General features: G+C 42.4%; 2 protein-coding genes across 8 annotated transcripts; one reads left to right on the top strand and one right to left on the bottom strand.

Moving 5' to 3' along the window:
- Positions 1-1272: 1272 nt before the first annotated feature.
- SRSF7 (serine and arginine rich splicing factor 7) lies at positions 1273-9483 on the bottom strand. Of its 4 annotated transcripts, none has more exons than XM_002757833.7 (8): positions 9353-9483; positions 8149-8329; positions 7688-7864; positions 6736-6810; positions 6224-6334; positions 4471-4524; positions 3919-3954; positions 1273-2890 (listed from the first exon to the last, which is right to left on the bottom strand). In XM_002757833.7, exons 1-8 carry the CDS (start codon positions 9378-9380, stop codon positions 2836-2838), a joined length of 717 nt encoding a protein of 238 aa, XP_002757879.1. In that variant the 5' UTR covers positions 9381-9483; the 3' UTR covers positions 1273-2835. The 4 variants fall into 4 exon arrangements, with proteins under 4 accessions (XP_002757879.1, XP_008979080.1, XP_003734800.1 ...); XM_008980832.5 differs by having other exon boundaries at positions 6233-6334; XM_003734752.6 differs by lacking the exon at positions 3919-3954.
- On the top strand, positions 8636-22727 carry LOC100392366 (tetratricopeptide repeat protein 39B-like). Of its 4 annotated transcripts, XM_035272763.3 has the most exons (3): positions 9576-9669; positions 20248-22004; positions 22539-22727. In XM_035272763.3, exons 1-3 carry the CDS (start codon positions 9651-9653, stop codon positions 22587-22589), a joined length of 1827 nt encoding a protein of 608 aa, XP_035128654.2. In that variant the 5' UTR covers positions 9576-9650; the 3' UTR covers positions 22590-22727. The 4 variants fall into 4 exon arrangements, with proteins under 4 accessions (XP_078205599.1, XP_035128653.1, XP_035128654.2 ...); XM_078349473.1 differs by lacking the exons at positions 9576-9669; positions 22539-22727 and adding an exon at positions 8636-8742 and having other exon boundaries at positions 20248-22226; XM_035272762.3 differs by lacking the exon at positions 22539-22727 and having other exon boundaries at positions 9275-9669; positions 20248-22226.
- The last annotated feature ends 1960 nt before the right edge of the window (positions 22728-24687 follow it).

Genomic DNA, 24687 nt, shown 5'->3' with positions numbered 1-24687 from the left:
TGAGATTGCAACATTGTACTCCAGCCTGGGTGCCAAGAGTGAAACCCCATCTCAAAAAATAAAAAATCCATGCTGAGGCCAGGCACAGTGGCTCATGACAGTAATCCCAGCACTTTGGGAGGCTGAGGCAGGGAGAGCACCTGAGATTCAGGTCAGGAGTTCGGGACCAGCCTGGCCAACATGACAAAACCCTGTCTCTACTAAAAGTACAAAAATCAGCCAGGTGTGGTGGCAGGTGCCTGTAATATCTCAGCTACTAGGGAGGCTAAAAGCAAGAGAATCACTTGAACCCAGGAGGCGGAGATTGCAGTGAGCTGAGATCACACCACTGCACTCCAGCCTGGGTGATAGAGAAAGACTCAATCATTTAAAGAAAAAAAAAATCTATGCTGAAAGACCATTTTTCAACCTGAGATTGGCAAAAATCAAGTTTTGATAGCCTGGCATGTAGGAATTGATACAGACAACAGGTACTTATACACAGTCATGAAGGCAACCCAATACCTAGCAAAAATCAATGCACATAACCTTTGACTTATTTCTGGGTATGATCTAGATAAGCATAATCACCTCTGCAATGATGTACTATATAGTTATTCACTGCTACTAATCTTTCTTTCTTTAGACAGGGTCTCACTCTGTCACCCATGCTGGAGTGCAGTGGTATGATCTCAGCTCACTGCAACTTCCACCTCCCAGGTTCAAGCTATTCTCCTGCTTTTAGCCTCCCTAGTAGCCGAGATATTATAGGCACTTGCCACCACACCCAACTAATTTTTGTTATCTGTAGTAGAGATGGGAGTCAAGACGAGTGTTGACCTGATGATCCACCCACCTCGGCCTCCCAAAGTGCAGGTATTACAGGCGTGAGCCACCACCCCTGGCCAAAAACATTCAAAAATTAAGTGACTGATTTTAGAAGGAATGAGTCTGGGCCAGCACTTTTCAAATTGGTAACAACCAATTTGGCAGTTCCAATCACAGAAAACAAGTGGGGGAAGCACCAAAGCTTATTTTGAGATGCATCTAGCAATAGCAGGGGTGCCAAGTTGCACGTGATAAAGAGGTATTGGCTCAGACAGCCCTTTTCCCCACAAGGGTAGAATTTACTTGTTTAAAACCATTTTTGCCCCTACCCCTCCTCCATACCCTTTTTATCCTTTCATTACTCATTTCTAGGATGCTGCCAGCTGCCCAACCTAAAGCTACAGAATTAATGCCTCCTACTTTTGGCTGAGAGCTCCCACTTCCAAAAATTAAGTATCAGGATTATTTGTTCAATCTCTGCAGATTTATTGTTGAGTAAACTTATCTTTATATAATACAGAACAATTAAAGCTACCCAAATGCAACAGATAAATAAGCCTGCCAATTATACATATAACTTTATACCAACGATAATTCAGCCAGTTGTCAAAATTGCAAAAACAATCCAAATAACTTCCAACATACTAGCAATCACTCAAACTACCAAATAAACTTGATGCAGACCAGTATTCCCAAGTTGCAATGGTATCCAATGACTTGACTGAAAAGCATATAATGGACAAGGCTAGTTATCTGTGCCACCAGCAGGTTTTCTTTTTGTACCAAGGCTAGACAATGCCTGGTAAAAGCTTGACCAGAAAACTCTCTTAACTGTTACCGCCCTACTATTCTTAGGATATTTAAAATTTGAATAAAGAACCTACTGGCTGTAACATTCTAAGGTCTACTAGATGCTACCAAAAAAAGTTAGCTACATGGAGTGTTGCTAAATATAGGTGAGATTTACAAAACCACTTTAGTCTTATTAACATTTCCGATTGACATCTTTAATTACTTTGCACCAGCCTGGCAAAATAGAAGAATGTTAGTGGTTGGGAACTGCAAAACCTAGCTTGAAGATTAACAGAATAAGACATTGCTCAGAATAAGACAATCCATTTGAATACAGGAAGAGTATCTGGGCTGGAAAATTTTGCAAAGCTGGTTTACATAAAGGTGTTATTGTCCCAAATTCAGACAATTCCTCAAACATGCATTTTTTGGTATAAAACTGGTTAACTAACGTAGAAAGCAAAGAAACAAAAGACCATCAAGAAGAACTCCCCACATCTTGAAAGTTCTAATTGACACTATGCCACCTAGTAGTAGCCTGAAAGCTGCAATCAGTATAAAGGTCATCCAGAAATCAGTTTCTCCATATTTCTCATAGTTATTCAGTTTTGCTTAGTGCCTGTCATGCTCATTTATAGACAAATCAGGGGTCCCACTAGCTTGACCACGTGATCATTAGTTTGACAATACCTACTAACACCAACTTCAAATAGATTAGCTAACTTAGGGATCTGTCATGATGTATTCATGCTGTATCATAGGGGACTCAACAAGGTCATCTTACTCAAAGCTACAAGGGTAAAATGGAATTTTCAAAGTCCCTTAAGATCCTGGTGAAGTTTTATGTATAGAACAATTAGTGATGTTCAAGACTTAACCAACATCTTTCAATTCTGAATGTAGGTCTGGTATGAATACGGTTAACAATTATGACGTATGACTGAAATTTACCAAATTGAAAAGTGTTAATATTGAACACAAATCAAAAATCTAGTTAGAAACATTTTATTTAAATGTGCCAAATAAAAACCCACATTTTCAGACCATAGGATGTTAATACATTCAACAAAAATTTGTATTATCTTACTGTTGTGAATTTACAGAGTAGTAGTAATCCAGATCCGTTTTGATTAGATGGTTGAATTATCTTTCCTAGGTTACACTTTACAGACATCACAAATCCCTTATAATAATGTAAACAAAATAACTTTTCCCTAAAGGGTGAACTTGAGAGCTTCAGTCCATTCTTTCAGGACTTGCACTTCTGCGAGGACTTCCTGATGGGGAACGACTAAAAAGAAAAACATTAGGTTTGGATCCAATTAGTGTTGATTGAAATTCTCATGTACACGTACTAACTTTCAATAAATTCAAAGGTGGCCTACGGTACTGATTTCCTATACCAAAGACCTAAAAATGACATGAAACTTACATATTTATCTTTTGTCCCTGGCTTAAGATTAGGCTACCCTGGCCAGGTGTGGTGGCTCACATCTGTAATCCCAACACTTTTGGAGGCTGAGGCAGGTGATCACCTGAGGTCAAGAGATCGAGACTAGCCTAAGCAACATAGTGCAACTCAGTCTCTAATAAAAATACAAAAAGTTAGCTGGGTGTGTGGCAGGTGCCTACAATCCCAGCTACTCGGGAGGCTGAGGCAGGATAATCACTTGAACCCAAGAGGCAGAGGCTGCAGGAAGCTGAGACCATGCCAGCACTCCAGGCTGGGCAACAGAGCGAGACTGTCTCAAAAAATAAATGAGCCAGGCATGGTGTTGGGCCCATAATCCCAGCTACTCAAGAGGTTGAGGCAGGAGTATCACTTGAACTAGTAAGCCAAGATTCTACCACTGCACTCCACCTGGGTGACAGAGCAAAACCCCCTCAAAAAAAAAAAAAAAAGGAAAAGAAAAAGAAAAAGCAAAGAAGGAAAGAAAATTAGTCTATCCTTGTCAAAACTGCCAGGTCAACCTGCTGTTAAATATGACAAGTATCTGAAGTTTTCTGGTCATTAAGTAGCACTAGTCAGATAGATATTTCCAAGACTTCTCTCCTCACTTTGTAGCTATTGTACATGTGGGGGAAAAGCATGTTTCTGATCAAAATTTCTACCAAGTACTCACAGGACCAATCATCTTAATAATCACCCTAACATTTTATGAATCAAGAAAAGCAATCAGTTCAGAAACTTAGCATAGTATTTTAATCTATATAGCACCAATTCTCCAAAGAGCTCAAAGACTGCAAAGCAATAAGCAAACAAATTCTGCAGAGGCCACACTTGACAGGCAAGATTTGGCAACAAAACATTTAGCTTACCTTCTTTTTGGAGATGGAGATCTGGACTTTGATCGGCTGTCAAAACATGAGAAATTCTATTAAGAAAGAGTACTAACCAATCCCTTTCTTGTAGTCACAATACCATAAAACAAACCCCCAAATGTGCTAAGCTTAAAATGTCACACTGCACTTCAACTGAAGAACATCCTACCAGTTGTTGCTACAAAGGCCAATCTTCCAACAACTGTTTTTCAAAAAAATGAGTGAATTACTGTATTTTATCATGATTAATCTTTTGCATTCTGCTTTGAGCACATTAATTTCAGGATGCTTCTCCATGCAGCTATCAGTTCTAACAAGGGCCTCTTTAACATAATCCCCCAAGTCACAAACTTATTTCTCACTACAGTTTTACATTCCCTTGTTCAGGGAAAGTCAACCAGTATTAAGTAGGACATACACATATAAGGTACTGTGTTTCCACTTAAGTTTACAGCTATCACTTAAAATTTCAACAATTAAAAACACTTTGAACTCTTTGGATATTGGTGCCATATAACAAACAAGAACATAATCAGATTTTTACCCTACCTGCTTCTTGGTCGTGAAATGGACCTGGATCTTGATCTTGACCTCGACGGGGATCTAAGTGAAAAACACAATTATTCCAATTAGTTCACAGGAATTTCCTTGAACTACAAAACACTGTATTAGGTTAGGTGTAGAGGAGCTAAACCTTAGGAAAATGCAACACTTGCCTTATTCTAACACTTTAAAAAAAAACAAAAAACCGGTTATCAAATATAAGGAAACACCATTTCAGTTACTTGTTTCTATCACTCAATTGGTTAGTTTCTGAGACTAATTCAGATGATTAAGGCTAGATTAAAAAAAAAATCCACCACTTAGTAAGGCTTTAATCTTGGATCATCAAATGTTTGAGAGCCATCAATTTGCCAGACAAACCAAATCAGACTGACTTTTTTTTTAAAAGATTTTGAGGTCCTGGAATCAAATTAAACACTTTAAAGAGATGGTCCACAGCTTTCTCAAGTAGACCACAAGATTCAGAATTCCTGCATTTAAAGGTTTTGTGCTATTAAACAGCAATTAACTCCCAGCAGCATTCTGTACCACTACATATTGCAATACTGATTTTACAATTTTCTTCATTCTATCTCCTTTTAAGACCTTCTACAAAGAGTAAAGCTCTGGTTCTTAGCTTTTTCAGGTCTGAAACCATATAAACAAAACCCACATTCATCTGTACGTACACACTACTGCCCCAGTCAACTTTCCAGTGTCTCAAATCAACCCCATCATTCCAAAAATGAGCAATGTTTTCTACTTGCTTCTACTCTCTTTTCCTGATTCTAATGGGCCTTTTAGTCAGGAAAATCAATTACTGCCTTTCAGAACTAGTATCATATAATCTGAAGCCAGAATTTTTTTTTTTTTTTTGAGACAGAGTCTTGCTCTGTCTCCAGGCTGGAATGCAGTGGCACACTCTCAGCTCACCACAACCTCTGCCTCCCGGGTTCAAGCAATTCTTCCGCCTCAGCCTCCTAAGTAGCTAGGACCACAGGCACGTGCCACCACACCTGGCAAATATTTTTGTATTTTTAGTGGAGACAGGGTTTCACCATGTTGGCCAGGATGGTCTCGATCTCTTGATCTTGTGATCTGCCCACCTAGGCCTCCCAAAGTGCTGGGATTACAGGCATAAGCCACCACGCCCGGCGGAAGCCAGAAATGTTTACAGCAACATGCTCATCCATAGTCTTCACTGGATTGTGTTGCATTAGACCCTTCTCTACCACCGTGGCCTCTAACAAGCCTTAAAATCTCTAGTAGCCCTTTTTTTCACCTGTAAAACTAGATTAATGCCAGGCATGATGGCTAATGCCTGTAATCCCAGCACTTTGGGAGGCCGAGGCAGATGGATCACAAGGTGAAGAAATCAAGACCATCCTGGCCAACATGGTGAAACCCTGTTTTGACTATCAACACAAAAACTCACTGGGCATGGTGGCCCATGCCTGTAATCCCAGCTACTCAGGAAGCTGAGGGAGGAGAATCGCTGGAACCTGGGAGGCAAAGGTTGCAATTATCATGCCACTGCACTTCAGCCTGGTGACAGAGTGAGACTGTCTCCAAAAAAAAAAAACACCTAGATTAAAATTTATGGTATAAGTTGCACGTAACATAAATTTTAATCTTGGTTCTTTAACTTTTACATCTCAATATTCCCTGAAGCAATCCATATGAATTATGTCCTTAAGACACTCTACTGCTGTTAAAATGTGAACAATCCAAACACAAACAAGAAAAAAGTGTTACATACTGGAAATACCTCGATCCTTTTATAGAACCAGATCTAGATCTTCTGAGGGAAGCTGATCTTGATCTACGAAGAGAGATAGATCTTGATCGTCGAGGAGATGCTGACCTTGACCTAAAAATTAAAGAACAGTTTTTTGGGTTTTTTTTTTTGCCTGTTAAGACTTCAATTAGGGAATGGTGCAGGGTTCATGCTTATAATCCCAGCACTTTGGGAGGATCATTTGAGCCCAGGAGCTTAAGACCAGCCAGGGAAACAGTGCAAGCCCATTTCTACAAAAATACAATTAGCTGGGTATGGCGACAGTGCCTACAGTCCCACCTACTCAGGAGGCTGAGGCAGGAGGACTGCTTAAGCCCAAGAGGGCAAGGCTGCAGTGAGTCATGGTTATGCCACTGTACTCTAGAGAAGTACAGTTGACTGAGAAAGTTTCCAAAAAAATGAGTTTTTTCTGTGTTGGACTATCAGTGAATTTAAAAATAGTACATTAAGACTTGAATTAAACAAGATCTCACCTCCGTCCCCTGCTCCTGCTGCGTGAGCGAGAGTATCGCCTTCCTCTGGATCGAGAATGTGATCTAGACCGTGACCTATTTTTCAAGTTAGAGAAAAAACAAAATGTCAGACAATAACTCATTTTTAAGAGTGTGTGTGCCTCTGCTGAAATCAAATCTCAAAACTATTTAAATTTAGTGTCTCATTTGGAAATAAACTCTGGGCCTATTAGTTGTCGAGTTTTTTTTTTTTTTAACTACCTAAAAAAAGATTTGTTAAAAGCTGAATTACAACTTAGAATTACATAATATAAAACACTATAATGTGTATTTAAAATAAACCTTGCAAGTTTGCAGGTCGACCCTCTTTGGCCCATGGTCTAGTAGATCTAGACGATCTAGAAGTATCTATAGCCGATCGCTGCATCTAGATGTTTTCTTCAATCTAACGACGATCAAACTGACAGCCAAATGAGCCAGGTGAGGCTTGATTGACGCAAGAAGATTTTTCTAGTTGGGAATGTGGTCAATCTGGTGTTCCTCTTTCTAAACCGGAGGGGGGCCCCCAATTGTAAGCCAAATTTACTGTTACGGCGATCACCGTCTCAAATTTTCTGCCCTTTAAAGAATAAGGTGAAGCTAGGTGTAGATGACTCGAGGGGATCTGGCCTCTTATGCTGATCACCTCAAGGTCTAGGAGGATCTTAATTGTCGGATTTGCAAGGCGCCTCAGCATATCATAAGGCTCGTGACATTCTGAATCAAGGCGACTGACTCAAACGAAGAAACCTGAAAGGTTTTGACCAGGTTGATTATTAATATAGTAACATTTTTTTAATTAAACAAAAATTGTAAAAATACACCTGTACAATTAACATTCAAGTTTATAGAAAAACACTAGTTTTCTGCCTTGCTAATAAAAAAATTACTTGATTAACTAGAATACCAACCATTCCTTTATTAAAATAAATACCTGCTTCTTCTTCGCCGGCTGTAACGATGACAATCATAAGCATAATGTCCCTTTTCGCCACACTCATAGCATCTATCATTTGGATCAAAGGGACGTCGGGCAGGTGGTCTATCAAAACGTGATCTCCGAGGCATGCCTGTTGATAGTTCAACCCTCACTCGGGAGCCACAAATCACTCTAATAAAAGTCAAGTAACAAAATTCTACAGTTAAAAATATATTCAGGACTTCTGGATTTAAAAGAACTCTTTCCAGCCACTCTTTCCCCCTCACAAACTTTGGCAGTCTTTACTAAGCCCTAACTCCATCTCCATCTTCAACCTTCTTGTGTCTTTAGCAAGTAACATTACAATAAGCTATTTAAGGTCTCCTCCAGATTTCAGAATCCAAGCTTAGCACTCAGTTCATTATCTAGCCCACAATATATTTTAATGCACATGAATTTCATAACATCTTTCTTACTTTCCATCCAGTCCTCGTACTGCATCTTCTGCATCTCTAGGATCTTCGAATTCCACAAAGGCAAATCCTGGAGGATTTCTCGCAATCCATACAGTTCTTAAAGGACCGTAATAACTGAAAGCCCTTTCTAACTCTCCTTTGCCAGCACCAGTTCCCAGGTTACCAACATACACCTTGGTTTCTGTTTAAAAACGCAAATAGAAGAATGCACGTTATGCAAAATCTGGCCCAAGTTTCAATGAATTATTTGCCTTAAAATGAGCCATCCTCAAATATTGGGTAAAGCACATTTAATGCACTCAGTTAAAGACTGAACTTAGTCCTAAAACCTTGAAATCCTAGATTTTTAACAAAGTTCTTAACGTTCTACTAAGGAGTGACCGTCCCCAACAGAGATACGCGGTAGTATACAACGAGGCGCGGGGCGGTACCCGGCCCGGCCCCGCCCCGCCCCGCCCGTGAGTCCCGGCAGCCCAGTGCGCGCTACGAGCGCGCGGGCCCGCGGCGGCGGCGGCGGCAGCGGCTGGCGGGCCCGGGTAAGGGCCGGGCAGGGAGAGCTGCCCAGGCTCTCGACCTCCACGGCAACCGCCCCAGGTACAGGCTCGCCCAAGACTCCAGCTCTCCGCCCCAAAGCCATAAACCGCGCTCGAAAGAACTAAAAGAGGAAAAAAAAAAAAGCGAGCCGCCAGTTGCAAAGATTATGTTCCCTTTCCCATTCCGCAATTTAACCGTTTGACTACAACACGCAGCTCACAGCTGCCAATTTCTTTCCGTCTCAAACACAACCACGATCTTAGTTACGGCTGCGGCCAGATCTGTCCGCCGAAGTGGCGGGAAAGCGCTGAGGAAATGCGCCACCACGGTCGTCAATGTGCGCAAAATGGCAGCCACCGCCGAGGGCGGGGGGAGGGGACCGGCGGGCGGCTCCGAGAAGGGCAACGCGAAAACCGTGATCTCAACCCTGCTTCAGGCTGGATTGGGCCACAAAAACGCCCAAAAGTACGAAACTCGGCAGAGCTGTACACCCGCCATCCCCTGTCTCCCTTCACCACCCCGCCCCCGCTGCCTCTGGCTTCGTATGGCGTGCGCCGAAGCCGCCATTACGCACGCGGAATAACCGTCTCCCAACCGCCGCGCCAACCCTACGGCCTCGCAGTGCTCACTACACCACACCAACGTCTCTCACAGGACCCCAGCCTCTTACCTCCTCCGTACCGCCCGTAACGCGACATGATGACCGACCCGCGTGCTCGGTTCTAGCTCGCAGCGCCCAGGGCTCGAGCGACGTAAAAGCGGACACAAACTCTCGCCCTGCAACGGTCCCGACGGCACTACGAGGAAGAGCCCGGGTTCGCTTTTATATATGCGGCGGCTGGGTTTTGCGCATGCGTCATCTCGTTGTTCTGCGCGGCACAAAGGAGCTGGGCGGAAACAGCCGAGAAGCGACGCGGAAGGAACTGAAGAGACTAACCCGCCAGTCACGGGCGGAGGGATACGTTTCTATGGGAACGCCACTATCTCGTCAGTAAACCTAAGGCCTTTCCCGTGGTGTCCCGCCCCCTCCCCTCCCCCTTTTCTACACCCTCCTTGTCTTCCTTCCCTTCTCCCTACCCCCTGCCGCCTTTTCGTTTTCTCCAGTTTAGGGGCCCTCATCCTTAGTAACCTTCGTACAGATGCGTTAGACCGGCCTATGAAAGGCTGTACAATTTAACCACTGATGTTGCAGCCGTCGCGCCTTTCTGCTGCGGGACCTGGCCTAGTCTGCTACTCTGTGATCTTTGGGTCTCATCAGAGGTAATCAAAAGTTTGGCCATGGTGAAAAGTCCATGAACCCCGCCATTCTGAGTGGTGGTTTTTACACCGTAGACCTTAGGAAGGATGACGCCCCCAGAGACTTGCAAAGTCTCCTGCCCTGCACGCCCCCCTCCAGCTTCTTCCGAACCAGTCACCAGTTTGTCCCCACCACGATCTGAGTTCTTGGAGTCTGAAAGACAAAGGAATAGAGCTGTGGGGTTCCCCCTCTTCCCGGTTATATTGAAACTGTGACAAAACCCTGAATGTTTAAAGCATTTTGGCCAGTGGCAATTTGGAAATTATTTGCATCTGAAACCCAAAGTAATAGATTTGTTCTTCTTTTCTAATGTTTTCTGCTTTGTATTGTAACACACATGATCCACTAATACTCAGTTCCTGAGGATTATTGTTGTGACTCCTAAATCTTCTTTTTTTCTTTCTTTTTTTATAGAGTCTTGCTCTCGTTGCCCAGGCCGGAGTGCAATGGCACCATCTCAGCTCACTGCAGCCTCCGCCTCCCGAGTTCAAGCCATTCTGTCTCAGCCTCCCGAATAGCTGGGATTACAGGCATGCACCACCACGCCCGGCTAATTTTGTATTTTTAGTAGAGTCGGGGTTTCGCCATGTTGGCCAGGCTGGTCTTGAACTTCTAACCTCGTGATCCACCCACCTCGGCCTCCCAAAGTGCTGGAATTACAGGTGTGATCACTGGGCCCAAGCCCCTAAATCATTTTTGAATATCTCCACGCAGTGGAAATAGCAGCCTTGCTGCTCAGCCACTCAATAGTACGAAATAGGCTGAGGCGGGTGGATCACGAGGTCAAGAGATCGAGACCATCCTGGTCAACAAGGTGAAACCTGTCTCTACTAAAAATACAAAAATTAGCTGGGCCTGGTGGTGAGCGCCTGTAGTCCCAGCTACTCAGGAGGCTGAGGCAGGAGAATTGCTTGAACCCAGAAGGCGGAGGTTGCAGTGACCCAAGATTGCACCATTGCACTCCAGTCTGGGTAACAACAGCGAAACTCCGTCTCAAAAAAAAAAAAAAAAAAAAGTACCAAATAAATGCCAAACTTCTTTACATTAGAATTGCTCCAGACACCAACTACAAATACAGATTTCAGTTCTTTTTTGCTAGAAATATAGACATTACATCGTAAATTATTGGAATATGCAAAAGTTGGAAATGTTATACATAAAAAAAGGACATCTTTATGTATTTGCATTTTTATCTTTTTCATCTTCTGCAACTTCATTTGGTGTGTATAGGTGTGGAATGTAGACTACAGGGAAAGGAGGCTTAGTTGGTGAATAAAACAAGGATTCTCTCCAGGTCGTGCTATGATTGTATGCATACTTGTATGCATACTTTTTAAATTGATGACGTTATGGAGAGAATGCATCTGTCTCAGGAACATCTCTAGGAAGAAAATAGAAGCTCTGTAGAGTATATGTGTTCTCCTAAGTCTTAGTGATTTTTGTTTTTATCTACTGGGTTCTTCTCAAAAGAAACAATATAAAGATCTATAGTTTCTTCTCAAAAGAATTAAACAATAATTATAAAAATTATGCCGGGCGCGGTGGCTCACGCCTATAATCCCAGCACTTTGGGAGGCCAAGGCGGGTGGATCACGAGGTCAAGAGATCGAGATCATCCTGGTCAACATGGTGAAACCCCGTCTCTACTAAAAATACAAAAATTAGCTGGGCATGGTGGTGCACGCCTGTAATCACAGCTACCTGGGAGGCTGAGGCAGGAGAATTGCCTGAACCCATGAGGTGGAGGTTGTGGTGAGCGGAGATCTCGCCATTGCACTCCAGCCTGGGTAACAAGAGGGAAACTCTGCCTCAAAAATAAAATAAAATAAAAAATAATTATAAAAATTATATAGGGGCCAGGTGCGGTGGCTCTCACCCGTAACCCAACACTTTGGGAGGCCGAGGCGGGCAGATTTCATGAGCTCAGTAGTTCGAGACTCACCTGGGCAACACGGTAAAACCCATCTCTACTAAAATACAAAAAATAAGCTGGTCGCTGTGGTGTGTGCCTGTAGTCCCAGCTATTCGGGAGGCTGAGGCAGGAGAATTGCTTGAACCCGGGAGGTGGAGTTGCAGAGAGAGCTGAGATCGTGCCTCTGCACTCCAGCCTGGAGGACAGAGTGAGACTCTGTCTCAAAAAAAAAAAAAAAAAAAAAAATTATATAGTCCCTAAAAGATAGAATATCAATTCTGTTAAGCCTCACTAAGTTGACTTTCTTCTGTTAAGAAGCTATGAAAATTACTGTGGGTCAGGGTGGGAGAAAAAAATAAAAGAAAATTACTGTGAACCAAGCATAGATACCTGCTTGAGTGGTAGTACATATTATACTGTACAGTTCCTAATAAACCTCAATAAACTTCTTTTGACTCTGAATACAAAGTCTAGGTCTGGCTTCGTGACTCATGCTGGTAATCCCATCAATTTGGTAGGTAGAGGTGGAAGGATTGCTTGAGTCCTGGACTTTGAGATCAGCCTAGGCAACAGAACTAGACCCCTATCTCTACCAACAAAACAAAGTCTATAGTGGTACTAAAGAAATTTCTAAGCAAATAATAGTAAATAGAAACAGTTTTAAAATTTCTAACCAATTGGTTTCAGACCCTAATTCGCGGACATGCCTGTCTTGGAGACACGTGTTCAATAAACTAATTACACACTATTTCTCCCTATGAAAGCAGGGCCAGTAGGAGGCCAGGCTTTGTTGATCTGGTTACCATGAAAAAATAATAGTACTGTATACTATTCTCATACACTATTCTACTTTCTACTGAACACTCTTTAAGAACAGGCAACCAATTCTTTTCGCTAAATGTCAATCCAATCCAAATCAGGGAGATTTTACTGTGCAGAGAAATTTTATTCCTGCTGATTCTCTTTGAAATCACATTCACCCACATAAGTTTCTGCCTCTAGAAATCTGTGTTAAATTTACATTCTCAGATTGACTATGAAAACTACTTAATTCAAATGTTGTAATATTTCCTAATATGAAATATTAATTACTAACATGTTACTATTGTTAAATTTTGACAATATTATTAGCTTAGGAAAGGAGAGTAATTCATAAGCCCTTTACAGCAGTTTTCAAAATATATCTGCATTTGCTACATTTGGTATTTCCAGGGAAATATTAACAAAAAAGTTCCCTTTTTAATCTTACTTCTCTCACCATTTTAGTTTCACTTTTAAATCATTATCACCAGTTGAGCTTGGATGTGAAAACCTTTAAACAAGAAAGGGGGAAAAAAAAACAAGAAAGGAAAAGCAAATTTAAACCTTTTGCACATGAATCTGTTTGTTTGTTTTTTAAAGGCAGGGTGAGAGGTGGGCAGACCTCGGACTCTGCCTCCTGGACCCCAGCTTCCCCCTCCACCACACCAATAATCTATTTTTAATATAAATAAGTAGTCTATAGTAACAAATACTAATCTTTAATATGTATTTATGTATGTGCTGTGTATGTGTGTACCGTAGGTTCAACCAAACAGCTCTGTTTTTTTTTGTTTTTTTTTTTTTTTTGAGACAATTTCGCTCTTGTTACCCAGGCTGGAGTGCAATGGCACAATCTCAGCTCACTGCAACCTCCTCCTCCTGGGTTCAGGCAATTCTCCTGCCTCAGCCTCCTGAGTAGCTGGGATTACAGGCACGCGCCACCATGCCCAGCTAATTTTTTGTATTTTTAGTAGAGATGGGGTTTCACCCTGTTGACCAGGATGGTCTGGATGTCTTGATCTCGTGATCCACCTGCATCGGCCTCCCAAAGTGCTGGGATTACAGGCTTGAGCCACCACGCCTGGCCTTACAGGTTTCTTTTCTTTTTCAACATTTCATGATCTTCTGTTTCCTCTGGAATGCTGTTAGGACATTCTGAGAAGTAAGAGGCATGTTCATAATTATTTCATACTGTATTAAGAAATTAGGGCCGGGCACGGTGCCTCACCGTGTAGTCCCAGCTACTCGGGAGGCTGAGGTAAGAGAATTGCTTGAACTCAGGAGGCAGAGGTTGCGGAGAGCAGAGATCCTGCCATTGCACTCCAGCCTGGGTAACAAGAGCAAAACTCCATCTCAAAAAAAAAAAAAACCAAGAAATTAATTTCTCAGGCTGGGCATGGTGGCTCACACCTGTAATCCCAGAACTTTGGGAGGCTGAGGCAGGCATATCACAAGGTCAGGAGTTTGAGACCAGCCTGACCAACATGGTGAAACCCTGTCTCTACTAAAAATACAAAAATTAGCCCACATGGTGGCAGGCATCTGTAATCCCATCTACTCAGGAGACTAAGGCAGGAGAATCTCTTGAACCCGGGAGGTGAAGTTTGCAGTGAGCCGAGACCACTCCATTGCACTCCAGCCTGGGTGACAGAGCAAGATTCCATCTCAAAAAAAAAGAAAAATAAATTAATTTCTCATGAACCAAGTATTGGACAACTATCAGTACTAAAGGATGAAAGGCTAAAGAACTCCAGTGCTTTGACCAACTTCAAGAGCGAAACTAGGAAAAGGAATAATGTGGTGCAGGAATGCCCCACTGATAAAATATGACATAAATGGATGGTTTAGGTGTGTAAAACAATCTAGGTAATGGTGAGGTTTTCTGAGGAATGTCACATTGTATTATAAAGTATGAAATGGCCATATGAGGTGGCTCATGCCTGTAATCCCAACACTCAGGAGGTGGAGGCAGGTAGATTGCTTGAGCTCAGGAGTTGGAGACCAGCCTGGGCAACATGGCGAGACTCTGTATTATTATTTTTAAATAATTTTATTGTTTATTATTGTTATTATTTTGACATAGGGTCTCACTTTGTCACCCAGGGTAAAGTGTAGTGGCCATGACCTCAACTCACTGCAAACTCCACCTACCCAGTTCAAGCAATCTTCTGGCTTCGGCTCCCACAAGGAGCTGGAATTACGGGCAAACACCACCATGCCCAGCTAATTTTTGTATTTTTTTCTGTAGAGACGGGATTTTGCCATGCTGCTCAGGTTTGTCTCAAGCTGAACTGAAGTGATCTGCCTGCCCTGGCATCCCAAAATGCTGGGGTTACAGGCATGAGCCACTGTGCCCAGCAGGGTTTTTTTTCATTTATTTTTATTTTTATTTTTTTCTGAGATGGAGTTTAGCTCTTGTTGCCCAGGCTGGAGTGCAATGGCACAATCTCGGCTCACTGCAACCTCTGTCTCCCTGGTTCAAGCGATTCTCCTGCCTCAGCCTCCCGAGTAGCTGGGATTATAGGCATGTGCCGCCACACCCAGCTGATTTTGGTATTTTTGGTAGAGGCTGGGTTTCACCTTGTCAGTCAGGCTGGTCTTGACCTCCTGACTACCTCAGCCTCCCAAAGTGCTGGGATTACAGGCATGAACCACCGCACCCAGCAATTATTTCTTTATTTATTCATTTATACTTTTGAGAGAGCTCACTCTGTCACCCAGGCTGGAGTACAGTGGTGCAATCACTGCTCACATCAGCCTTGACTTCCCCATACTCAGGTAATGCTTTCACCTCATCCTCTAGAGTAGCTGGGACTATAGGCATACTCCACCATACCCAGCTAATTTTTGTATTTTTTGTAGAGACAGGGCTTTGCCATGTTACCCAGACTGGTCTTGAACTCCTGGGCTCAAATGATCCTCCTACCTTAGCATGCGTCCATCTCCACCTCCCAAAATGCTGGAATTACAGGCATGACCCACTGCTCCCAGCATAATTTAGTTTAATGACTAAGTGCCAGTCATACTCAGTGGTGAAAACAAATACAAGAAATATAATCAGAAGACAGACATTTAAAAATACAGGCTGGGTACAGTGCCTCATGCTTGTAATCCCAGAACTTTGGGAAGCCTAGGTAGGAGGATTGCTTAAGCCCAGGCTTGAACTCAAGCTTGAACTCGCTTGAGTTTGAGACCAGCCCAGGTAACATAGCAAGATTTCATCTCTATATATAAAAGAAAATAGAAAGAAAAATGGTAAATTGAAAAAAAAAAAAAAAAAAAGAACTGGGTGCAGTGTCTCACACCTGTAATCCCAGCACTCTGGGAGGTGGAGATGGGTGGATCACCTGAGGTCAGGAGTTTGAGACCATCCTGACCAACATGGTGAAACCCTATCTCTACTAAAAACACAAAAAAATCTGGTGAGGTGAGGTGGGTCACTCCTGTAATCCCAGCACTTTGGGAGGCCAAGGAGGGCAGATCACGTGAGGTCAGGAGTTTGAGACCAGCCTAGCCAACATGTTGAAACCCTGCCTCTATTAAGAATACAAAAATTAGCCAGTGGTGGTCCACGCCTGTAATCCCAGCTACTCCAGAGGCTGAGGCAGGAGAATTGTTAGAATGTGGGAGGCAGAGGTTGCAGTGAGCTGAGATCATGCCACTGCACTCCAGCCTGGGCAACAGAGTGAGACTCTGATTCAAAAAAAAAGAATTTTCCTTCTAATGGGCTACATGGCTTTTCCATTCAGAACTGGGCCTTTCAGGCCAGGCACAGTGGCTCATGCCTGTAATCCCAGCAGTTTGGGAGGCCAAGGTGGGCAGATTACAAGGTTAGGAGATTGAGACCAGCCTGGTATGGTGAAACCCTGTCTCTACTAAAAATACAAAAATTAGCCAGGCATGGTGGTGGGTACCTGTAGTCCCAGCTACTTGGGAGGCTGAAGCAAGAGAATCACTTAAACCCAGGAGACAGAGGTTACAGTGAGCTGAGATCTCACCACTGTACTCCAGCCTGGGCACTCCAGCCTGGGTGACAGAGTGAGACTCTGTCTCAAAAAAAAAAAAAAAAAACCAAAAAAAAACCAAAACTGGGCCTTTCAGATAAATGTATAATTAACTTAGCTATGTATTTATTTATTTATTTATTTATTTATTATTTTTTTGAGATAAAGAGTTTCGCTCTTTTTGCCCAGGCTGAAGTGCAGTGACACGATCTCAGCTCACTGCAACCTCTGCCTCCTGGCTTTAAGCGATTCTCCTGCCTCAGCCTCCCAACTAGCTGGGATTACAGGCGCCTGCCACCACACCCAGCTAATTTTTGTATTTCTAGTGGCTGGTCTCAAACTCTTGACCTCAGGTGATCCACTGGCCTCAGCCTCCCAAAATTCTGGGATTACAGGCATGAGCCACCGTGCTCCGCCTTAACCTAGCTTTTAAAAAGTTAGTGATTTATTGATGGGCATGCAGTGGGTGTCTCTTGGAAATGATCAATTTTTATTAAAATATTTCTGGAAGAAAATAGAAAAAAAGTTAGTGATTACCGTTGCTAACAACCTGAAACATAACTGAATCTTAAGTGTAAAAACAAGCATTTATGGCCGGGCGCAGTGGCCTGTAATCCCAACACTTTTTGGGAGGCCGAGGTGGGTGTATCACGAGTTCAAGAGATCAAGACCATCCTGGTCAACATGGTGAAACCCCGTCTCTACTAAAAATATAAAAAATTAGCTGGGCACAGTAGCGCGTGCCTGTGATCCCAGCTACTCAGGAGGCTGAGGGAGGAGAATTGCCTGAATCCAGGAGGAGGAGGTCGCGGTGAGCGGAGATCGCGCCATTGCACTCCAGCCTGGGTAACAAGAGCGAAACTCCATCTCAAAAAAAAACCAAGCATTTATTGGGCGGGGCACAGTGGCTCATGCCTGTAATCCCAGCACTTTGGGAGGCCAAAGCAGGTGGATCACCTGAGGTCAGGAGTTCAAGACCAGCCTAACCAACATGGTGAAACCCCGTCTATTAAAAAATAAAATAAAATAAATAAAAGAATTTGAGACCAGCCTGGCCAACATGGTGAAACTCAGTCTCTACTAAAACTTCAAAAATAATTAGGGCGTGTTGGCACATGCCTGTAATCCCATCTACTCAGGAGGCTAAAGCAGGAGAATCACTTGAACCCGAGAGGTGGAGGTTGCAGTGAGCCGAGATCATGCAGTTGCACTGCAGCCTGGGCAATAAAATTAGACTCCTCCTCAAACAAACTAACAGCTGCAGGGGTGGAGGGGAGGAAAAAATAAGAAAAACAAACAAACCCAAAAATAAAATAACAAGCATTTATCTAAAATAATGCCTCTGAGGCTGTCCTCCTTATCATTTCTTCTTATATGTAACATATTTTCCCTCTTTGTTTTCTCTCTCCCTCTGTGTAAAAATTTGCAACTGTTTCTTCTGCTTTTCTGTCTCTGTTTCTTTTCCTTTGATTACTCTCCTCTGTTCTACCTCTCCCTTTTGTCTTTTGACTTATCAAAATACAGAATTCAAGTGCATTTTAAAGTATACTCGGATTTTTTTGAAGTATTATAATAATTACTGTTGTGTTTTGCTGTTTCTACTTTTAAAAATAGATTAATTGAACCTATTCTGTTATTATGAATAAATTAAATAACTTGCTATTTGGAATTGGCCTTCCATTGTACCCACTCCAACCCCAGCTTCCAGTTATTAAATGACGCCCAGTAGAAGAAAAGATTTCCTACCAAATGCTGTGAAAACAACTATTACATTTGAATTTATTTTTTCTTTATTTTTTTTTTTTGAGACGGAGTTTTCTCTCTTGTTTTACCCAGGCTGGAGTGCAATGGCGCGATCTCGGCTCACCGCAACCTCCGCCTCCTGGGTTCAGGCAATTCTCCTGCCTCAGCCTCCTGAGTAGCTGGGATTAAAGGCACGCGCCACAGTGCCCAGCTAAGTTTTTGTATTTTTAGTAGAGACGGGGTTTCACCATACTGACCAGTATGGTCTCGATCTCTTGACCTCGTGATCCACCCGCCTCGGCCTCCCAAAGTGCTGGGATTACAGGCGTGAGCCACCGCGCCCGGCCCCTGAATTTATTTTTTCTAACAGGAACAATACTAGGAAATCTTTCTAGATTTACACAAATCTCTCCATGTCCAAAGTTCTATACAATTGACCACGATGTTTCATTTCATCAAAAGTTAGTTTTAGGCCAAGCACAGAGGCTCACGCCTGTAATTCCAACACTTTAGGAGTGTGAGGGAGGTGGATCACTTGAGCCCAGGAATTCAAGACTAGCCTGGGCAACATGGCGAAACTTCACCCCTACAAAAATACAAAAAAAAAAAAAAGTAGGCCGGGCGAGGTGGCTCACTGTAAACCCAGCACTTTGGGAGGCTGAGGTGGGTGGATCACCTGAGGTCAGGAACTCGAGACTAGCCTGGTCAAAGTGGTGAAACCTCACCTCTACTAAAATACAAAAAATAGCTGGTCATGGTGGTGGGCACCTGTAATCCCAGCTACTCGGAAGGCTGAGGCAGGAGAATCACTTGAATCTGGGAGGTGGAGGTTTCCATGAGCTGAGATAGCATCATTGCACTCCAGCCCAGGCAACAGAGCAAGACCCAATCTCAAAAAAAAAAACAAAAAAAGTAGCTGGGTGTGGTGGTACATGCCTATACTCCCAGCTACTCAAAAGGATGAGGTGGGAGGATCTCCTGAACCCAGGAGGCGGAGGTTGTTAGTGAGTCAAGATCATGACACTGCGATCCAGCCTGGCCAACAGAGTGAGACTCCATCTCAAAAAAAGAAAAAGAAAAGAAAGAGAGAGAGCTACATAAATGCATTCCCTTTTCCAACCAGATTCTTGCCCCCCAAGGCCTTCTTGGTTTTTTTTTTCTTTTTTTTTTTTGAGACAGTTTCGCTCTTGTTACCCAGGCTGGAGTGCAGTGGCATGGTCTCGGCTCACCGCAACCTCCGCCTCCTGGGTTCAAGCAATTCTCCTGCCTCAGCCTCCCAAGTAGCTGGGACTACAGGCTCGTGCCACCAGGCCCAGCTAATTTTTGTATTTTTAGTAGAGATGGGGTTTCACCATGTTGACCAGGATGGTCTGAATCTCTTGACCTCGTGATCCACCCTCCTCAGCCTCCCAAAGTGCTGGGATTATAGGCGTGAGCCACCACACCCGGCCAAGGCCTTCTTATAGAGAAATTTTATAGCGATTACAGTACAGTTCTATAATGCAAATATAGAAAAGCATGATCATATGAAATCGATATGTTGAAGGAATAGTTACAAAAAATTCTGCTTACAAAGGATTTACTTTGCAGTACTTTTTTTAAAAAAAGCATGTTTTCCTCATCTATAGTTAAATTTACAAATTTTTAAAACAGGTTTTGTTTAGTACATTTCAAATGATTTGGACTTTTCAGAAATGCATCTTCTGGGTAACTAAAATTATCTTTTGTTCCCGCATTGTCTGACATAGATGATAATGTCCTAATGCTGCACCTCACAGCTAGTTGTTTGTTTGCCTCTATTTTAACAGCAACACCTCAGACTGAGCTTTCTGTGGAAGAAGTGATCTCAATCAGATCAGGAGCTACCCTCATTGCAACCACGTCACTCCACTTCCACTTCAGATATTTCTCATCTCTAAGTGGGGAGACAAATATGTCACTTACTCTAAGTAAAAGAAAAAATGATCAGGAGGACAAGTTTGAAGATGCCCGTGAAAGTATCCCTGTGGCAACAACAATGAATCTACTATCTTCCTTGGAAGAATGCACCACTGGATTGTATTTATTTCTAAATAACAGATTCTCAGATGCAATAAATCTCATTCATCCATGGTCTAAAAACAGCATGTACCATTCCCTAATGTATGGTTTCTTTATGGTTGTCAAGGCCATCCTGACTTTTGAGCCACAGGATTTACAGATTGGAATGACAGCTGCAAAGGATGCTTTGAACACCTGTAACAATTTCCGAAAAAAAACTAAAATGACATTGTCTCATCTAGTAAGTAAACAGGAAATAACGGCTATCACAGAAGAGGAATTGCATGCAGAAGTCTGTTATGCTGAGTGTTTGATCTTGAAATCCTTCATGTCATTTATACAAGATGAGAGCATGCTTGCTTTCCTTAAAAGCGGGATCAGTGTTGGGTCAAGTTACCAAATATACAAAGACTGTCAACAGGTATTAACGCTGATACCTGACAACCACAGCAAAACCCACAAACACCTGGTTGGAGGTATAAAATTTGGACTTGGAGCATTCAATTTGATGTTATCACTTGTGCCACCAAGGACACTTAAACTACTCAATATTGTTGGATATTCTGGTGATAGAGAAGTGGGCTTATCTTTGCTTCATGAGAGTGCATCTGAAACCCACATAAATAATATCGTAAGTCTTTTGACTCTACTCTTTTATTACAATTATATCTATGTAGATTGTGGTGTTGAAAAGGTTTACAATTCTGCTACAGAAGATCTCTTCCTAGTCTACCTCCAGAAATTTCCAAACTCTGTCATATTTAAATTTTTTCATGCACGTTTTAGTATGTTGAAAGGAGATTTTGCAAATGCACGGTTAAAATTACAGGAGTGCATTTTTACTCAGAATGAATGGAAGCAGGTTCATCACCTCTGTTACTGGGAATTCATGTGGTGCCACATTTTACAGCAGGATTGGAGGCAGGCTTACCACTATGCCAATCTACTGTATCAACAAAGCAGATGGTCCAAGGCAATCTACATGTACAGTAAAGCTATCATCCTGGCTTTGCTTCCTTCTGATTTTGTGAAATCAGTAAGTGAGGATATAAACTCTCTCTTCTTAAAAGTGGAAGGCCTGAGAATCAAATTTTTAGGCAGTTCTGTGCCAATAGAAAAGTTTGTTGCGGGGAAGGGTCAGCGCTATGGCACTACAACAGGCTGGTTTACAGCCCAACCCCTTCTGGAGTTCATTTATGCCTGGAGTGGTTTCCGAGTCATGAGCAAAAAAGTTGAGCTTATTTCAAGCTGGCTATCAATAATTGACAGAGGAGAAGATCTTTTACAAGAAAATCCACATAAAGAGTGTGGCACAGATGACATAAGTTTATTAAATTTACTGAAAGGTCTATGCCTGAAACACTTAGGCAAATACAAAACGGCTGAGTATTACTTTAATCGTGTCATACAAAAGGAGAAATTGTTAAAATATGACCACTATTTGGTACCATATACTTATTATGAACTGGGAATCTTACACTATCTAAAAGGAGACTATGCCAGAGCAACGAAAAACCTAGACAAAGTAAGAAATTACAAAGACTATTCCATGGAAGCCCAGTTACAGTTTAGGACTCACATAGCCCTTGAACAAATAGCTAAAGAAAAATGATTTAAACGCCAAGTGTGGTTTTGTTTAGTGTAAGTGAAATATCTACAGTGATCAGTAATTAACAGGTAGAAAAATCATTTCTTTGTGGAAAAAAATCCAAGAGGTGGCTGCCAAGAATCTGATCAGTAACGAGAAAGGAATTGGCCATGACTTTTCCCCCTTTCTTTCTCATGCCTATAAAATGCGATGTCTTAAAGGAAAATGAGGTGAAGCACAATTTTGAAAAATAAAAGGCAAATGATGTACATTAAAAAAAAAATCTCTCCTATGTTACAAATATATCAATTATATTAGAAAACATTTTCAAAACCTCAAAAACATTTTTAACATCTCACTAGATAACATACACAACTCATAACATATACAACTCATCCCTAGCATACTAGGGATCCCAGTACCCTATACATATTTTTATTTAACTGTGTTTTTTTTTTTTTTTAAAAAAAGACTTCAACTCTCAGCCTTAGAGCCACCTTCTTGGAAACTGCTGTGCCATGAGCCAAGTGGAGGAAGAAGCAAATCCGCAAGCTGAAGTGCAAAAGAAGAAAGATGAAACAGAGGTCCAAGTAAACCACTAGCTTGTGTACCCAGAAACATGAACTGTCAGAGGCTGGAGATGCTGGTACAAGTTGCTGGACTGCATGCTGCTGTCTAGAACTTGTCTAAGTGGATCTAGAGCTTCCATCGCCATCTGATCATGGAAACCACCTGTGAGACCCACCTTGCTCCTAACCAAAACAGCCCATGTTGGTTCTTTGCCCTGGACCTGTGACATTCTGGACTATTTCTGTGTTCACTTGTGGCTGAGTGTAACAAGCATACAATAAATCACTTCTTCTGCTGTCTTAGCTGAAGAATTAAAAAAAAAATTCTAAACAGTGATGCACTGAATGGCACAGACTCTGAATGATTTTTTCCTTATACACAGTCGTTTTGTTGGCTTTTTTTACCAGAGGGGATTGTCCGCCCTGTGTGATCAGTAATATTTCTTACCCTTTTTGTAATAAGAAGCAAAATGTGAGTTTACAGTTTGCCACAGGATAGAGAAGAAAGCCCTCTTTTTTTTCTACACACACATAAGGCCAAGAGGATAGACGCACGGCTATTGGAGGAAGAGTTTGGTTACCATATAGTCCTCCCTTCAGTCGTCCTCCCTAAGGTGTAATTCTCAGTAAGACCAGCTCTTCAACATAATTAAACCGATTGCATCAATCCATTGTGAGTGGGTTAATCTGAAAGTAAATAGCAGCTGTAGGGATGGGGCTTGGTATTATTTTACCTACCTTAGGGATAAAAAAAAAATAATGACCTAATTTCCAGGTGTCTTCCTGGTTGTCACCCTTTGAAACAGAAGTTGCTAGAAAAGTGTAGCTTGCTAAAAACACATCAACGAAACATACTACCTTAATACTTAGGGTATCCAAACAACCAACTAAAACAAGATGCGGAGCTAGTATTTCAAGGTTTAGCAATGTTTGCTTTTAAAAACATTTTTCTCATAAAATAAAAATAGACTTTGAAGTGAACAATTGTGCTTGAGTTATTCTTTATTATTTAATTAGTATAGTTATACTGGTTAAGAGGGCAGGTTCTGGCCTGGTTACCTGAATTTGTATCCTAGTTCTGCCACTTACTAGCTGTGTGTGGCCTTGGGCCTCTGTACCTCAGATTCCTTGGATATAAAATGGGGATACTAAATAGTATCTGTCTCATGGTTTTGCTGTGTTAAGACTGAGCTAATAAGTTGGGTGCAGTGGCTCACACCTGTAATCCCAGCACTTTGAGAGGCTGAGGTGGGTGGATCAAGAAGGAGATTGAGACCAGCCTGGCCAACATGGTAAAACCCCGTTTCTACTAAAAATACAAAAATAACTGGGGGCGTGGTGGCACACACCTGTAGTCCCAGCTACTCGAGAGGCTGAGGCAGGAGAATCGCTTGAACCTGGGAGGCGGAGGTTTGCAGTGAGCTGAGATGGCACCACTGTATTCCAGCCTGGGCAACAGAGCAAGTCTCAAAAAGTGAAAAATAAAACAAAAATGATACTAGGTAGAGTTTCCAGATAGCTGAACATGGAGGGTGGTGCACCCAGGGAGGGCACAGATGCTCCATGTCCTGTCCCCCATATGCATTGTTTTTTTTGAGGAGGAGGAGGAGTTTCACTCTTGTTGCCCAGGCTGGAGTACCATGGTGTGATCTTGGCTCACTGCAACCTCCACCTCTCAGGCTCAAGTGATTCTCCTGCCTCAGTCTCCCCAGTAGTTGGGGCTACAGGTGCACACCACTACATCTGGCTCATTTTTGTGTTTTTAGTAGAGATGGGGTTTCACCATGTTAAAGGGTTTGAGACCAGGCTGGTCTCAAACTCCTGACCTCAGGTCATCTGCCCACCTTGGCCTCTCAAAGTGCTGGGATTACAGCTGTGAGCCACCAGGGCCAGCCCCTTATATACATTTCTTCATATTTATTCTTTATAATATTGTTTATAAAAAACTGGTAAATGTTGGGTCAGGTAGTGATTGATATAGGAGTACTGAGCTTGAAAGAATCACAAGAACTGGCCCAACATGCAAAATAAATAGAAGCCAATGGCATTGC

This window comes from Callithrix jacchus, chromosome 14, assembly GCF_049354715.1.
Source record: "Callithrix jacchus isolate 240 chromosome 14, calJac240_pri, whole genome shotgun sequence".
In the NCBI taxonomy this organism is placed as follows: Eukaryota; Metazoa; Chordata; class Mammalia; order Primates; family Cebidae; genus Callithrix; species Callithrix jacchus.
This window is presented reverse-complemented; position numbering and strand designations above follow the sequence as displayed.